At 40.1% G+C, this 18,307-nt stretch overlaps 1 protein-coding gene across 1 annotated transcript in view; it reads right to left on the bottom strand.

The window, feature by feature from the left end:
* Positions 1 to 18,307, bottom strand: part of LOC130923779 (collagen alpha-1(XXIII) chain-like) — a 300,171-nt gene that overhangs the window by 32,619 nt on the left and 249,245 nt on the right. The window contains exons 9-10 of the mRNA XM_057849748.1: positions 11,158 to 11,232; positions 7,890 to 8,006 (exon numbers count right to left, since the gene is read on the bottom strand). Of these exons, the coding sequence (XP_057705731.1) occupies positions 7,890 to 8,006; positions 11,158 to 11,232 (192 nt within the window). The remainder of the gene's footprint in view (positions 1 to 7,889; positions 8,007 to 11,157; positions 11,233 to 18,307) is intronic.

Below are 18,307 nucleotides of genomic sequence, written 5' to 3'. Positions count from 1 at the left end.
GCTTCTCTAATTTGTGTAATTAACAGTACCTGTTACTTACCTGTGGCATATAACAGGTGGTGGCAATAACTAAATGACATTGTAGCCAGTTAAAATGGATTAAAGTGGACTCAACCTTTGTTCTGTGTCCTTGTGTGTACCACATTGAGCATGGAGAAAAGAAAGAAGACCAAAGAACTGTCTGAGGACTTGAGAAGCAAAATTGTGAGGAATCATGGGCAATCTCAAGGCTGTTCCTGTGTCTACCGTGCGCTGTGTCATCAATAAGTGTAAAGCCCATGGCATTGTGGCTAACCTCCCTAGATGTGGACGGAAGAGAAAAATTGACAAGAGATTTCAACGAAAGATGGTGCGGATGGCAGTTGGAGGGTACAACAGTGTCAACCACAACTATCCGTCGGCGTTTGAATGAAAAGGGACTCTATGGTAGGATACCCAGGAAGACCCCACTTCTGACTCAGAGACATAAAAAAACCTGGCTGGAGTTTGCCAAAACTTACCTGAGAAATCTAAAAATGTTTTGGAAGACTATTCTCTGGTCAGATGAGACAAAAGTTGAGCTTTTTTGTTGGAAAAGGCATCAACATAGAGTTTACAGGGGAAAAAAAACGAGGCCTTCAAAGAAAAGAAGACGGTCCCCACAGTCAAACATGGCGGAGGTTCCCTGATGTTTCTGGGTTGCTTTGCTACCTCTGGCACTGGACTGCTTGACCGTGTGCATGGCATTATGAAGTCTGAAGACCTCCAACAATTTTTGCAGCATAATGTAGCCCAGTGTGAGAAATCTGGGTCTCCCTCAGAGGTCATGGGTCTTCTAGCAGGACAGTGACCCAAAACACACTTGAAAATGGTTTTAGCTAAAGCACTGAGGACTTCTAAAGTTGCCAGCAATGAGTCCAGCCCATAGAACACCTGTGGAGACATCTGAAAATGGCAGTTTGGAGAAGGCACCCTTCAAATCTCAGATGTGGAGCAGTTGGCCAAAGAATAATGGTCTAAAATTCCAGCAGAGCATTATAAGAAACTCATTGATGGATACCGGAAGCGGTACCGAGCATTACCGGCCCATTTTTGGAGTTTTGTGTTAAATGCCAATGATTTAATTTTTTTTTTCATTCTCTTGTGTGTTTTTTCATTGCAAGCACGATAAATGAAGATATGACTACCAAAAATTTGTAATTGCAATCCTTTTCTGGGAGAAATTGAGCATTATCTGAATTGTAGGGGTGCCAATACTTTTGGCCACGTTGTAGATATGAATGGATGAAATATCTTTATTAAATACTTATGATTATTATCATTATCATTATTATATTATTTTATATTATTATTATTATTATTATATCAAGTACTACATGAAAATCAAATATATCAACCCATGGAGGTCTGGATTTGGAGTTACACTCAAAATAAAGTGGAAAAACACACTACAGGCTAGTCCAACTTTGATGTAATGCTCTTTAAACAAGTGTATATGAGGCTCAGTAGTGTGTGTGGCCTCCGCGTGCCTTTGTGACCTCCCTACAACATCTGGGCATGCGCTTGATGAGGTGGAGGATTTTCTCCTGACGGATCTCCTCCCAGATCTGGACCCGGGCATCACTGAGCTAGGAGACAGTCTGAGGAGCAACCTATAGGAGATTCCACTACAGATTGCTCTAAAATGGTGTTATCGGAGAGTACCAACAAAGATGGTGCCGATACCATTTACCGGTCCAGTATTATAACACTTGACCGCAGCCTTTATTCCTCCTGTCGCTCACTACACTTTGTCTCTGTGTTGTGTGATGACACATGATCACTTTGCATGCCAAGCAGCTATCGCTTTTGGCCTGCTCCAGACCAATGAGAGCGGAATCTTTTTTTACACAAATCTAATTCCGTAATAGTCTTGCTTCCACACACATCCCAATACCATGCAGGTTAGGTAAATTGGAGACAAAATTGTCCATAAGCGTGAATGTGGTGAGCGTGAACAGCTGCTTGTGTGATCCACTGCGACTCGCATCAGCCACAAAACTCACACTTACAACCACTACTGAAAATGGATGGATGAATGATAGCTGACAGTTCGAAATAGCCGTCATTCTTTTATTTCCTTCCACTTTACAGTGACATGATATACATGACAGGACCCAAGCACAACAGCTCAGATTGGCTTGCAAAAACGTCAGAATGCAAACATCTGCACACAACATGGAGTCCTCTGTGATACAAAGCTTTGTTTCACTGCTTGGAGTTGTGCAACTCCTTTAATCAACTTGGAAAGTTGATGTGAAATTGTCTATGTCTTGGGACCTTCCCTTTTACTTGTCTGTTTACACTCATGGGCTTATTGTCAACACACCATCTCAGTCCCTAAAAACTCCTATGCCACTTGAGGGAAACATAGTATTCATTCCTTTTTGGAAATCAAAACTATTCTGTCCTCGATCCCATAACCGCAGCTTTATGTTGCCACTGTGTATGAAGTGAGCTGTGGGAAAGTTATCCTGTGAAACATAAACGGCCTCGGGCGAGAAGGACGTCTATTGTTTGGTGGGGCAAGTAAACTACCAGAGAACTCGAGACAGCAGTGCCATATTTGTTTCAGGGTCGCACAGCGAAGGAGAGTGCGGGTTGGATCTTATCATGACCACTTGGTGGAAGAAACTTGCGGCTGCTGCTCTTACACAAAACAGATGAAGGTAGCAGGGCTGTTATGCTCCCAACTTTAGCTCAGTGGCGGACCCAATTGAGAGTAGCTATATAATTTCTAGGATCCTCTCCTCTATACTATACTGTACTGTAACACTTGAAACTTCCATAATGACAGCCAATATTTTATGAATATTTTTAGATGATGATTGAACTGTTGTTAGGCACGTGAATTATGACCAAACAAAGATATTTGCTTGATGTTTAGGATAATAATCATTTTTTAAAATGATGTATATGGTGTTTTATGTATTTAAAAACTTTCCATTAAAGTCCATTAACATTCAACTGGGTCTCGATTTCAACTGTTGCAACACCAAACCGTTTTGCTCGCTCCTATTTAAACAAATTTTGGGAAAATTCAACCAAAAACCATTGCATTGGACCCTGTGGCATAGACTTCATAATATATTGATGGGACATGAGGCACGGGGGGCGATTAAAAGGGGGCCTATCTCCGTCAAAGCTGACCGAGTGGAAACAGAGATAAAGCTTTTTCTGTTGAAAATTCTTGTGAATAAACGCTTAAATCCCTGAACTCTTTATAGATTTGAACGTTAAACAATCTCGATTCTTGGTTAAAAGCAAAAAAAAAAAAACCCAGGCAGTTAGCATTTATTTTAAGTCACTGTGGCATCGCCTTATCATCACAAAGAGCTTTTTACATTGAAAAGTCTTGCGAATAAATGCTTAAATCCCTGAATTCTTTATAGATGTGGACGTTAAAAAGCCTGATTCTTGGGTAAAAGCAAAACCCCCCCCCCCCAAAAACAAACAAAACGGGCAGTTAGCATTTATTTTACATAAATATTTCGAATGTGCTGTTAGTCTTTAAGCCACTGTGGCACTGCCTTATCACCACAAAGAGCTTTTTCCGTCCGCAAAGAGCTTTTTCCGTTGAAAATTGTTGTGAATAAATGCTTAAATTCCTGAATTCTTTATAGATATGGATGCCTCGATTCTTGATTAAAAGCAAAAAAACGGGCAGTTAGCATTTATTTTACGTAAACATTACGAATTATGACGCCAATGCCATAGCAGTTGATTTCTCCCATTGATTTTTTTCACGTTTCAAAATGCTTGCATGGTATGAAAAATATAATAATTACCTTGAATCCTCGAACATATCACTCCTGAGACAATCCTTCCCGTTTGTATCCTGTACAGCTTTCGTACTTTTTCAACCTAAATCCGGTGTTGGATCGCTGATTGTGTTTGAGAATAACTGCGACCGACTTCGACTGACTGAAGCGGAGTGTGGGACCGCCATACTTGAAGGAGTGGCGCTGTGTCTGGGGAGTGTGTCCCGTCAATATCATTATGAAGTCTATGCCTATAGAATAATTTGACTCCTTTGTCAATGATATAGGAACCACAAAAAAAACTCCCCATTAGCTTCTATTCATATTGAACACTAACCCACTAACAAATCTCTACAGGGTTTCAACAGGTATCAGCAAATCTCATTCAATGCTTTTTAATGCCACTTTAAACTAATTTAATGCCCATGCCCAACTGCAGATAGTTTCATACGCACAAATTGTAAGTAGAGATATCCGATAATGACTTTTTAACCGATAACCCGATACTGTCCAACTCCAAAAAATCCGATACCGATATCAAACCGATACCGATATATGCGGTCGTGGACATGACATATTATGGCTAATTGCACTGTGATGCACCACTGGATACTGTAATAATGATAAATACATCAACTTCCAATAAACATTCTGTGAAAAATAAGAGAACAACTTAACTGAAGTTATGGAAAAAGTGCCCATATTGGACCAATATGTTAATCATATATATATCTTAAATCAAAATAGTGCAAACATCTTTTTTTTTAATCAAGAGCAAACGCAAGTGCAAAATGCCAATAACGCACTGCCATATTACATATAGCTCACACAGTGCTTCTGGCTCAAAATAATAAAAAAGGCACACAGCTTTAGTCCAGTGAATAAGGTATGTAATGAGTTTATAATTCATTATTTTTCAATAATTTATTGTTTGTTTAATTTTTTCACCATGCATGCAAATTGTATGCTCACATTACAAATCCCAAGCATCTTAGTTTGAAAACGCCTAATGGTCAATAAGCATAATTGCTGTGCTAAATTGCGACCAGCTCTTGTGGAAAGGCAGATGGCTTCTACATTCACATTGAAGGCAAAAAAACACATTGAAGGCCCCAAACTGATAACGAAAACGGATGTCAATATGACCTGACTTTAAAATGCTTTTACTGGCTGATATTATCAGCTCCTCAACAATATCAGACAACTCAAATGGATTATGTAAAAAAAAAAAAAAAAACCCATCAAGTTTACATAATTTTTAATTCTTCGAACATTGGTTTTATGCTTTTTAAGGCCTAAATTTTGACAATATCCGATTAATGACTCATAATTAGTGTTGCACCGATACCATTTTTTGGCCCCGATACAGATATATGGCTGTGAAGTATCGGCCGATACCATTCCAACACCACTCTGTTTGGGGGGGAAAAAAAATATATATATATATCAAGCCTGAACGATATATCGTTTAAACATCGCCATCGCGATGTGCGATAGTCCCATCGCGTTTTTTTTCCCAATCCATAAACCTTTGTTCTGCTTCATTCGCTCGCACAGCCTCTCTCACTCCCTTTCCCAGCTCTCAGTCACTGCGGCACTTGCCTATTAAAGTTAATGATGGCTTTGATCTGGCCAAAAAAGCCGGGCAGAAATCTGTCAATCATCGTTTAACTTGTTAAACAGTTTCTGCAAGGAAGCGCGGGCTGGAATGAATGTGTGTGTCTGTGAGGGGAGAATGTGGAGACATTTGAGAAATATAAAATAAACGCCAGAAGTGATTATGAGGAGTTTGTAATTTCTACATGTCACTCCAAGAGTCACACCCATGTTAGGTAAACAGAAACATTTGAATAAAGCCAAGCATTTTTCTACAACAGTACTTTATTCTTGTTTAAAAATGATTCAGTGGGACAGTTATGTTTAAAACTGATCATAATTATTGCATTTGAAGTGCTTAAAAAACATTTACATAACAAGTATTTGATACACAGTCAATGGAAAAACTCATTGGCAGTGTATCAAATACTTGTTCTCCCCACTGTATATATATACATATATATATTTATATACATTTTTTAAAAATCATACTTTGGGGGGAAAAAAGTGAGAAAAAAACATGTCTTATATGTATTTCTTTCCAGTGCTAGATCTGAATAAACACATTGAGTACACACACACACAAAAAAAGTGTGTGTGTGTGTGTGTGTGTGTGGGGGGGGGGGGGGGCGACTTTGCTGTTTTTCACTTATCGCAGCGGGTTCTGGTCCCTATTAATTGCGAAAAACGATGGAATACTGTACACTGTGGTCATGATTAATCATCCAAAGTCTTTCCAAACAGCTATTCAAGTCATCTAGTAAAAATTTCTTTTAAAAAAAACAACATATATATATATTTTTTAATATCGCAATATAATATCGCAATATATCGCAAACTCCCACAAAATCGCAGCAATAGTTTTTTTCCAATATCGTTCAGGCCTAATATATACCGTATTGGCCCGAATATAAGACGGCCCTGATTATAAGACGACCCCCTCTTTTTCAAGACTCAAATTTAAAAAAAAGACTTTTTGAAAGCCAAATTAATTTTCATACAGAATTACAGTACATCTGAAACAAATGATCATAACAATATATTTCAGAGAAAAAGCATGTTATTTTGCCTCATTTAAATCTTAATATCCGAACATTTAAATATGTAAACTAAAGTGCAATCACATTCGTAAATGAATGGCTTCTGGTTTTTGAAATGTAAATAAACCAATCTATTGTGATAAAATAACAAAATTGCAATAACTGCATTAACCATCAAGGTGAAGTCTAACTATAACTGTAGTCTTGAAACAAATCTGAATAAGGAAAAACATTGCAATAAAATAATGCAAACTGGTTGAACTAGTAGCTGAGATCTGTCAAGACAGAACATCGCTTCAATGATATCTTGCGCCATCTAGCGTTGTGAACGGGGAAAGTAGCTGAGATCTGTCATAACAGAACATCGCTTCACTGATATCTGGAGTCAATTAGCGTCGTGAATGGGTATAATGTCTAGACCGCGAATATAAAACGACCCCCTCTTTTTCAATCTTATTTCAATGCAAAAAACACCGTCTTTTATTCGGGCCAATACGGTATACTGTTTATATGAAGAGCTACCGGTACATACTTGGATGTGAAATCAATGCATTGCATTACTCGTAATCCTCATAATACTCATAATAATTGACCACAGGATCTTGTCTCTCAATCAGGCTCCCTCTCTGTGCAACTCTATCTTTATAGCAAAGCACAAATGCAAGCAGCGCATGAGTGAATCACTCTCTCTAAAACACACAGCTTAGCCACTTAGCTTAACTTAGCTTAGCTTACTTTACTTCGGCACTTTTGAATAGGCTTGCAACCCGTCCCTTGAAATAAGGAATCGTTCCGAATTGAGAATGAAAAGTTGCGTTCCATATTGAACAAATACGGAATATACATTAATAGATACATTTTGTATGCATTTTAGCATTTTAGGACTTTTGGAGATGTCCCTTTTTTTTTCATCACCTGTACGGCTTTGGGCGCGAGGGGGGGGCGTCCCTTATTTATATTTCTATTTCTGAAAGGGGGCAACCTTTGTTGCTACTCGCTGATACATATACCACCCTATTAGTGACGTATCGCCCCCCCCGCCAATACTGGTATCGGTGCAACATTACTTATAATGCTTTTTAATGACCCGTAAAAACCCTGCACTATTGGGTCCAATTGACTGTGAATTGCACCCACAAAATCTGTACCCATATACATGAATGCCATTGACAGAATATGACATCTAATAAACAGGATGTAACCTAATACCATCAAGAGTGACCCTGAAAAGCCCCCAAATTAATCAGAAGTTACCTGATTTCAATCGGAAGTGACCCTAAAATGCCTCAAAATCAACAGGAGGTGACCCTATAAATACCTTCACACCACAGCTACCATCACATTTCTCCAGAAACTGCATTTTATAGTTACTTAATGGCAGGTTACTTCCTTATCATAGACAAGATAGTTTGATGGTGTGCGGGATTTTGCATTTGCATGGGCTTCATATGACATCAGATGCAAAGGCTCTTACTTGCTCTCCCGCTGGGCCACGAGGCCCATCTTTGCCGGTGTTGCCAGGGGGGCCCCTGGGACCTGGGGGACCTGGAGGACCGGGAGGGCCAGCAGGTCCAGCCTGGCCTTGGTCACCCTGATGACAAACAGAAAACAATAAAACAGGATTAAAACGACAGAACTGACATGACATCAAAATACAGTTATGTAAAAACAGTATTACACCACCCTTATATTTTAAAAGACTAGTACAACCAAAGGTACATTTGTTTGTACAAACAACTAAAAAGGTAAAAAACCCAACAATAACAGTAATTTTCCATGGTTTTCTTGATCACTCCTTCTGTGCCAATGACATGAAAAGTCAGCAACTGGAATCCAAGCGTTGAGGGCCTCTATTTTTGTTTTGCTTTTTAGTGATATGTGGCAGTCTTATGTGGTTCTGCTGTGATTATTCTGGTAAAGTAGTGAAATGATTAACTATGTCCAGTCAATGGAAGAGAGGGGTGACGAGAAGGGGAAACCGGACAAGCACTGTAAATCTGACAGTTACAAGCAGCCCACGCTTGAACAAAATGTTTGTCTTGGCAGCTCTACCACCAAAAGTGTCACAAAGGAGAGATAAAATGGCAGAGATCATTTGAATTCAGAGACAGGAGTCAAAATTCTCTAAATAGTCTCACACTATTGGGATTTTTTTCCCCTTTTAAATGTCTGGCGAGAAGGATATCGAAAGATATAATAACCAGTCACGCAAGTTCTTATTTCAAAAGTTATGGAATTTACTGGCAAAAATATTGATTTTGGGCATTCAATGTTTTCCATTCTGTCAGTCACATGATACACCTTTAGTTGTACTAGGCATTAAAGTCAAAATGAAGCAAACAAGGTGGTCCAATCATTCTTCCAACACTGTTAAAGCACATGACTGTAATAAACTTTGTTTGACAGTAAAACAATGTGTGCTACTTTGACTGCTAGAGTTGACAGACAGGACTGCTATTATACTCTTTTTGACACTTGGAAGCATGAGTAAAAATACTGTAATTGTGTTTTTGCCTGATCTACATGGGGCCATCCTGCTTTTCATACTCAAATGTAACTTCAAGTCAAATTTGACACTTCATGCCTCAACAGTGGTGGAATGTGTTACTTACTTATTTTTGTGTATCTGTACTTGAGTACAAATATGAAGTGGTACTTTTTACTTTCATTACATTTTAGAGCACCTATACTAGTATGTAGCTTTACTCAACTACTTTTCAAATTGTGTTACACGTTACTTTTGTTTTTTTTCCTCGTTGTGAATCGATGTTTTTTTATGCCTCTGCCGCAATTGATAAGCCCCATGCAACTATACCGTAATTGAGCACTTGAGGCAGCAACACAAGCAAGATTAGGCAGGTAAACAAGATACTGACCAACAGCGAGCAGCGTGCCTTCAGATGGGTGGGTGCTGCAAACTCTTGTTCAGTAGGTAGGGGTATGTACTAGACTAGCGCATGAATTATTTCGGGAAATCCCGCGGCTGGGAATAATACTGTAATTTTCGGACTGTAAACCGCTACATTTTCCCCCTCATTTTGAATCATGCACTTGTAATCCAGAGTGGCTTATTTGTTGATTTATTTGGGTTACTGGGTAACACTTTATTTGACAGCGGCGTCATAATAGTGCCATAATTAGCATCATAATCATGGCATGACATTATACTGGGCATTAATGAATGCCTATGACAAATGTCATTTAGTGTCTTCTGGCAAATTACGTCACTAACCTTATTTATGTCCAGCTCGGATCTTTTACATCCATTCAAAAGTGAGATAATTTGCCGGATGACACAAAACGACATCTGTCATAATCATTCATTAATGCTCATTTCATAATTATGATGGTCTTATGACAGTCTGATCGTGCCACTGTCAAATATAGTATTACCAAATACCATAAATAGCAATTAATGACACAACCGTAACCGTACCGGTAACTAAAGACAAAATTAGGACAGAACATAAATTTTGATTGTTATTTACATCTGTAGTGCTGCAATGCATGCTAGGAGGCGTGTTGGACGACAACAGTGTTGACAGCAGGTGGCTGCAGACGTTGAATGTTTCTCCCAAGGAAGCATTGATGGCCAAATGAAGCTTCTTGAAGCAATGGAGCTTTGCAGCCAATTAGTTCATAGCTTCATGGTGATTCATTTGTTTTTTTGACAGTTGTATGATGCCGCTGCCAAATAAAGTTTTACCGGTTAATATCTATTGGTGTAAATATGCCATAGTACTGTAAGGACAGCCACGGGTTATAGTCCAGTGCGGCTTATCCATGAACAAATGCCTTTCTCGTGCCAAATTTGAAGGGTGCGGCTTATAGTCAGGTGCACCCTAAAGTGCGAAAATTACAGTACTTTTGTACTTTTACTTGAGTATTTTTTTTCTTAGGTACTTGTGCTTATACTTGAGTATTTTTTTGCTCCTGCATCTGTACTTTTACCAAAGTAAAAAAGTGAGTACTTCATCCACCACTGTGCCTCACCATATGGGTGAAGAGATTTTAATTGAGTTAGATGAAGTTCATGATGAATAACAGAATGCGGAAAATAAAAAGTGGTTTATCAAGAATGATGAAAATATAAAACTAATTAATTATACTGACTACAGAGACATTTTCTTGAGTTGAGAAAAAAACCCCATTGAAAATCAGTCTCTTTCTGGTTAAATTCTGACAACTCAATTAGATCATTTCAAATGAGATATGTTTTTTTTTGCCCTTCTCACTGTATCCATTCCCCGAAAAACAAGAATGAATACAGAGGCTTAGTAATTACCAAATGACTTGCCTGCATCACTTCTCCAAAGCCACATTCATGCAGTAAAACTTTTATCCCTTCTTCTCACACCGCCTCATCTTTATAGACATGTGATGCACTGTGGTTTATGACAAATTGCCAAGCCAATACATCAGAACTTTTACGACCAAAATAATTAGGACTAATCACAGGAAATGGAATTTCCCCTCGCTGACAACTATTATAACTCCCATATTTGAGATTTTCCTGGTCTTTGACAAGGCCTGTCTATTCTCCTTTTGATAAAAAAAACAACAACACACATTTCCAGCTTGATGGTTGATTTCAAAAGTCATGTTAAATCAATTACATGCACAGTATAAGTGAAAATTAGAATAAAAGATCATCAATAACTTAGGTGAGGAAAAGTAATTTTGATTGTGGAAAAAAAAAAGTTTAGTTTTAAAAGAGCACACATGCCTTAGTTGTGGTATACCTTCAGAAAACGTCTCTGAAAGGTGCTGGACTGGTCACCAGAGAGAAAGCTATGATCATATCTTGGATAGACCATCTATAGAAGGAGCAATAGAGGCAGCAAATGCAAAGAAAAGAAAGACAGAAGGATAAATTATAAAGTTAAGGTAAGTCAAAGAAACAGTAACAGAATGAGGTAGTGCTAGAAATCTGGATTCTGGAAGGAGAACAGCTGTAGGAACAAGAGAGGTATGATCAGCGGACCCTGAGGCAGGAGTGAGGATGGTTCTCCTTTCCTCGCAACGAGATAGAGCAGCAGCCTGCCAGAGAGCAGTGGCTGCTGGGAGGCAAACCGAGAGTTCACTGCTAAGGACAAACCTTGACGGTGAGAATCTGATTACTGTGCAGTCCTGCATATGTGCTGTAGTTAGGTGGACCCTGAGAAGAGGAAGTGACAGGTGAGCACCTTGAATGTGGCTATAAACAGTAGGTAGGGAAAACACATAGCGCAGAATATATAAGACTCAACTGAAGATTGACTGCACGACCAACGTTTAATCAACTGCAGAGTACTAAGGCTTTATTTTTACCATTTGTCTGACAGATAATTATTGTTTGTATGTATGTATGAATATTTTTTTTTATCTCCTTTCAAAAATGCAGTGCAGTAGAAGATACAATAGTTGTCCTTACTTTCTTTACTGTTTCATGTCGAGATGTACACGAGTGCGGCTGAAGCAGTGTAAAAACTTTAGTTCTCTCAAACTTATGATAGAAAAAAAAACATTTAGTATGTTGAACATAAAAATAAAAAATACAAATTACAGCATGCTAAATTGCGTCTGTAAGAACAAATTTAACTTTTGACAACATGGCTATAGTCAAGATAATTGCAGCTACATAGTGGTGCTATCTGTCAAATTAACGACCAAAAAAGCAATATAATAACTGTTGTTTTACAGCAAATGACTATAACATGTATATACAGTGAGGAGGAGAAGTTTTTGCACCCCTTGTGATTTTGCAAGTTCAACCCACTTAGAAAATAGGTAAAGGTCTAAAATTTCTATCATAGATGCATTTCCATTTATAGAGACATAATCGGGAACAAGAATCCGGAACTCACATTGTATTTTTCAATTATTGATTTGTAATTTACTGGGGTTTATAAGTATTTGTACCCCTGAGAAAATCAGTGCTAATATTTAGTGCAGAAGCCTTTGTTTGCAATCCCAGAGGTCAGACGCTTTCTGTCGTTCTTCACCAGGTTTTCACATATGGAAACAGGTATTTTGGCGGATTCCTCCACACAAATCTTCTCTAGACCTTTCAGGTTTCAGGGTTGTCGTTGAGAAACACGAAGTTTCACCTCCATCCAAAGATTTTTCATTGGATTGAGGTCTGGAGACTCGCTAGGCCACTCCAGACACTCCTTCGTCAGCTTGGCTGTGTCCTTCGGATCATTGTCATGTTGGAAGGTCCAGCCACGACTCATCCTCAAGTCTCTGACTAAGGGAAGGAGGTTGTGGCTCAAAATCTGATGATACGTGTCACCATTCATCCTCTTCTTTATTCAGTACAGTCCTCCTTTCCCCTTTGCCGAAAAGCAGCCCCAAAGCTTGAGGTTTCCACCCACAGACACTGTACTTCACAGTGGGGATGGTGTTCTTGGGATTGTACTCATCCCTTTTCCTCCACACACGACGAGTAAAGTTTGCACCAAAAAGTTCTACTTTGGTCTCATCTGACCACATGACTTTCTCCCATGACCCTTCTGCATCATTCAGATGGTCCCTGGCAAACTTCAGACAGGCCTTAACATGTACTGGCTTCAACAGGGGAACCTTCTGAGCAATGCATGATTTTAAACCATTGCACCGTAGTGTTATACTGACAGTACTATTTGAAACTGTGCATCCAGCTCTCTTGAGGTCATTGACCAGCTCCTGCGGTGTAGTTCTAGGCTAAGCCCTCACGCTACTCATCATGCTGTGGGGCATCATGATCGTGATGGTGAGATTTTACATGGAGGCCCAGTCCGAGGTAAGTTATCAATCATGTTTAGCCTTTTCCATTTTCTAACAATTACTGCAACTATTGATTTATTCTCACCAAGCTTCTTTCTAATTGTCCCATAGCCTTTTCCAGCTTTTTCGAGCTTTGTGGAGCTCAACATTTTTTTCTCTCGTATCTTTCGAAAGCTCTCTGGTCTTGTCCATGGTAGCTGACTGAATTTGGGGTGCACGGGTCACAATATTCAGCTCAAACAGGTGGTGGGTGGGTTGTTTTGGTGGTTACTCAAGGGTAAAGGTGGACTTTTTTTCAGGTAGACTGACAACTCTTTGAGAGTCATAATAGTTACTGATTCTCAGGGGGGCAAATACTTATGAACCCCAGTAAATTACATATAAATTATTGGAAGAAAAAAAAAATCATACAATGTGACTTCTGGATTGTTTATTTAGATTATGTCTCTATAAGTGGAAATGCATCTATGATTGAAATTTCAGACCTCCAACTATTTCCTACGTGGGTGAACTTGCAAAATCACAAGGAGTGCAACTACTTCTGCTCCTTACTGTATGTGTAAACGATCTGATAGTGGTGGTATTGACATCACTGTGCTCCCTTTTCCATTTTCCCCCAGTCATTCAAGGATTTGTCACCGTGACAGTTAAGCGTGCTAACTACTGACCAAACAGCCCGGTCTCATTTCAGCTACCAGTGTGCTGGGACGGGCAAACATACATTGAATGTATTTCCAAATACCTAGTACAAAGTACAGTATTTGTGCCAAAGCAAACTACATAATACACAGCGTGTATCTGTATCAAAATACAAAACACCTTATTTTGTATTTTCATATATCCCAAAATACCTTTCCAAAGGCACTTATCCTATAAGAATTTCTCCATTTTTTTTTTTTTTTTTTTAACACAATTCAAAATCCACACCTCAGAAAAATTAACTTACATGTTATGTCAACATCTTATTCTAACATAAAAATAATGTATACTCCAAGTCAGTGGTTCTTGAACATTTTTCATCAAGGACGCACCACGTCAAAAAGTACTTGGCTCTCCCAAGTACCACCATCATGGTCAACATTAAAAAACAGTGTAGTAGAAAAGAAAATTCCCTCCTAACCGCTCAAAAGATAGAAATGTTTTATGGTGTTATCTATGTTTTGAGCCACACTTTGAACATTAACACTGCGCCTAGAAAAAAAGGGGTGAAAAAAAATGTTAATACAGGTAGTCCTCGAATTAGTTTCGTTCCTACGCTGGCGACGTAACCCGAATTTCCACATAAATTGGGATTAACCCTTTAAGTAGCCCAAAATACCCCTTAAATCTCAAAATAACTTTTAAAAAAAAAAAAAAAACCTAATCATAGCTAGACAACGAGCTAAGCTGTAACCTTTCCCCTCGCTCTCTCATTTGGCTGCATGACTACTTTGTGGGAGCAAACTAACTTGTGTGTGCCAAATTCGTGTGTACATAGGTTCTTACTCGCGTGCGTATTACCTGCTCTACACTTCCTGTACCAAAATAAAAGTATGCATCACAAAACAAAAGTCAACATTATAATCAAAATACAAGTCTCGCCAAAGGCCAGAATGGTCATATTAATAAAGTAAAAAATAAAGATACTCATGATACTCCAGCGTCGTAAAGTCTAAATCACGTAAATCGGGTACCTCATAACCCGGAAACTACCTGTACACTTAAAGTTGCAAGTGACTTTAAATGTTAGAAGAGCATATTTTGGACACAGATTCATCCCAAAAAGTGACAGAAAAAGGCATAAGAATGAAATTAGATCTTAGTTATTCTTCCTTTCTCAGCTGCTTTAGCCCCACCCACTAAAAATTCTCCAAACAAAATATGTCACAACGAGAATGAGCTGCAGATATTTGCAACCCACTGGCATGCAATAAATAGACTTTCTATTCTCTTGTTGCTGTCTGACCGTTCTGTAATTCTGTCAACATGTACTCGCTAGGGCAGGAGTAGAAAGCCACACCTGATGATCAATTCTTGTTTTCCTAAGAAGTTGTTTGAAAATGAGCACTTTTAAAAAGATTAAATGTGAATCTTTTGCAGTTTTAGTTGAACACAAAAGGGGGACTGGAGGGTGTGTTCCAATTATAGAGGGATAACACTCCTCAGCCTCCCCGGTAAAGTCTATTCAGGGGTGCTGGAGAGGAGGGTCCGTCGGGAAGTCGAATCTCGGATTCAGGAGGAGCAGTGTGGTTTTCGTCCCGGCCGTGGAACAGTGGACCAGCTCTACACCCTCGGCAGGGTCCTCGAGGGTGCATGGAAGTTCGCTCAACCAGTCTACATGTGTTTTGTGGATTTGGAGAAGGCGTTCGACCGTGTGCCTAGGGGAGTCCTGTGGAGGGTGCTCCGGGAGTACGGGGTACCGAGCCCCTTGGTAAGGGCTGTTCGGTCCCTGTACGACCGGTGTCAGAGTCTGGTCCGCATTGCCGGCAGTAAGTCGAATTCGTTCCCAGTGAGGATTGGACTCCGCCAAGGCTGCCCTTCGTCACCGATTCTGTTCATAATTTTTATGGACAGAATTTCTAGGCGCAGCCGAAGCGTTGAGGGGGTCCGGTTTGGTGGCCTCAGCATTGCATCTCTGCTTTTTGCAGATGATGTGGTGCTGTTGGCTTCATCAACCCGTGACCTCCAACTCTCACTGGGGCGGTTTGCAGCCGAGTGTGAAGCGGTTGGGATGAAGATCAGCACCTCCAAATCCGAGACCATGGTCCTCAGCCGGAAAAGGGTGGCATGCCCTCTCCGGGTCGGGGATGAGACCCTGCCCCAAGTGGAGGAGTTCAAGTATCTTGGGGTCTTGTTCACGAGTGAGGGTAGGAGGGAGCGGGAGATTGACAGGCGGATCGGTGCAGCGTCTGCAGTGATGCGGACTCTGCACCGGTCCGTTGTGGTGAAGAAGGAGCTGAGCCAAAAGGCGAAGCTCTCGATTTACCGGTCGATCTACGTTCCTACCCTCACCTATGGTCACGAGCTGTGGGTCGTGACCGAAAGAACAAGATCCCGGATACAAGCGGCCGAAATGAGTTTCCTCCGCAGGGTGTCCGGGCTCTCCCTTAGAGATCGGGTGAGAAGCTCGGTCATCCGGGAGGGGCTTGGTGTCGAGCCGCTACTCCTCCGCGTTGAGAGGAGTCAGTTGAGGTGGCTCGGGCATCTGGTTCGGATGCCTCCTGGACGCCTCCCTGGAGAGGTGTTCCGGGCATGTCCCACCGGCGGGAGGCCCCGGGGTCGACCCAGGACACGCTGGAGAGACTATGTCACTTGGCTAGCCTGGGAACGTCTTGGAATCCGCCGGAGGAGCTGGCTGAAGTGGCTGGGGAGAGGGAAGTTTGGGCTTCCCTGCTGAAGCTGCTGCCCCCGCGACCCGAACCCGGAATAAGCGGATGATAATGGATGGATGGATGGACAACTGAACTGTGCTTGATAGATGCAAAATAGTGAAATAATAATAATCATAATAAAAAAGTTAATTTATTCTGGCTACCACAACTGCAGTTATTTTACCATACATTTAAAATTTTCATTTTTTACAGTCAGTTTTTTTTTAAATTTTTTTTATTAAGTCTAAAACTGACTCACACAGCCACTATAAGCTGTTCTCTAAATGCACATAATGTATGGGTAAGGCTTGGATGTAATATTTCCTAGTGTGACCACAGAGGATTAGTGATGCCTCACTGCTTGAGTTCCCTTCAGAAGTTCATTCAGTGTAAAGAGGGATGATGTAACGCTTTAGAAAGAATGAACGATGAACCACAAAATGAGTTTTCTTCATCAGGTTTCTATTACCAGGCTGTAGAAAGTACAAGATAGGTTGACATTTTTTCAATTTTTCAACCCTTTCTCTGCTCTCTTGACGATACCGCTCACACATTTTCCTCAGATGCCTCATTCACGTCTGTTTCACGTTGGGCTTCTCCTAGCCGTCATGTTATCAGAGCATAGTTCGATAGTAAGACATTAAACCACTACACCGTTCACTTCGTGGGGGGTAAAGGAATGCTTTGGTGGAAGATGAAACCTGAATATGATGTCTCGTCTTTCAACTCAACTGAAACGAACCTAAACATGCACTGACAATCTCCTCCATATGCACTGGACGCTATGAAGGCAGGCGGTTCCATTCCTTGCACTTCACGTGAACTTTTAGTCTGGAGTTGTTGGCGCTATCATGGCATCTGATTATGTTTTAATGCTGCTGCCATCCTGCGATTGTCATCAGTCCTAAAGACCACACGCCCGCCTGACAAAAGCACTCAAAATGATCGACTGACAGGAAGTTAAAGGTTGACAAAGACTCATTGTCATTTCCCGTTTTGCTTGTTTTCTCTTTGTCTCTCATTGATTTAAGAGGAGGAAGAAGCTACCTCTTGATATGGCATGGAAATAATGACTGTACAATTTCACCACTTGTACTATTAAGACAAGGGCGTAGGTTTGGTCTCAACATTGGTAGGGACAATATGGCATAACCTGCATGTACACTTTTTCTTGGGAACGGGACATTCTTAATGATCAATGCAAAATAAATCTGTATTGACTTATACTTTAACGTTTTGTGTATTGGTTCAGCCTATACCGCTCAATTCAAATTTTTGTTTTCAAAAATGACTAAAGAAACATTTTTGAAACTACCAGGAAATGTGTTCTGATTTTATGAGCAAATTTAAATTTAATTATTTGAACATGAATTATATGGACATACACAATAAATACAAGGTTGTTACTGTAATTTTTGCACTATAGGGCACACCTGACTAAAAGCCGCAGCCAAATTTGACAAGAAAAACGACGATAAGCCGTCCTCACTGTATTATGGGATATTTACACCAAAAGATATTAACTGGTAACACTCTATTTGACAGAGGCATGATATGACTGTCATAAGACCAAATGAACCATGAATCTTTGAACCATTGCTGCAAAGTTTCATTGCTTCAACAAGCTAAATTTGGCCATCACTGCTCCCTTGGGGGAGACGATCAACCTCTGCTGCCACCTGCTGTCAACACTGTTGTTGTTCAACATGCCTCCAAGCATGCATTGCAGGGCTACAGATGTAAATATCAAAATTCATGTTCTGTGCTAATTATTTCTTCATTTACTGTTCCAGTT

Source organism: Corythoichthys intestinalis, chromosome 11, assembly GCF_030265065.1.
Source record: "Corythoichthys intestinalis isolate RoL2023-P3 chromosome 11, ASM3026506v1, whole genome shotgun sequence".
Classification (NCBI taxonomy): domain Eukaryota; kingdom Metazoa; phylum Chordata; class Actinopteri; order Syngnathiformes; family Syngnathidae; genus Corythoichthys; species Corythoichthys intestinalis.
This window is presented reverse-complemented; position numbering and strand designations above follow the sequence as displayed.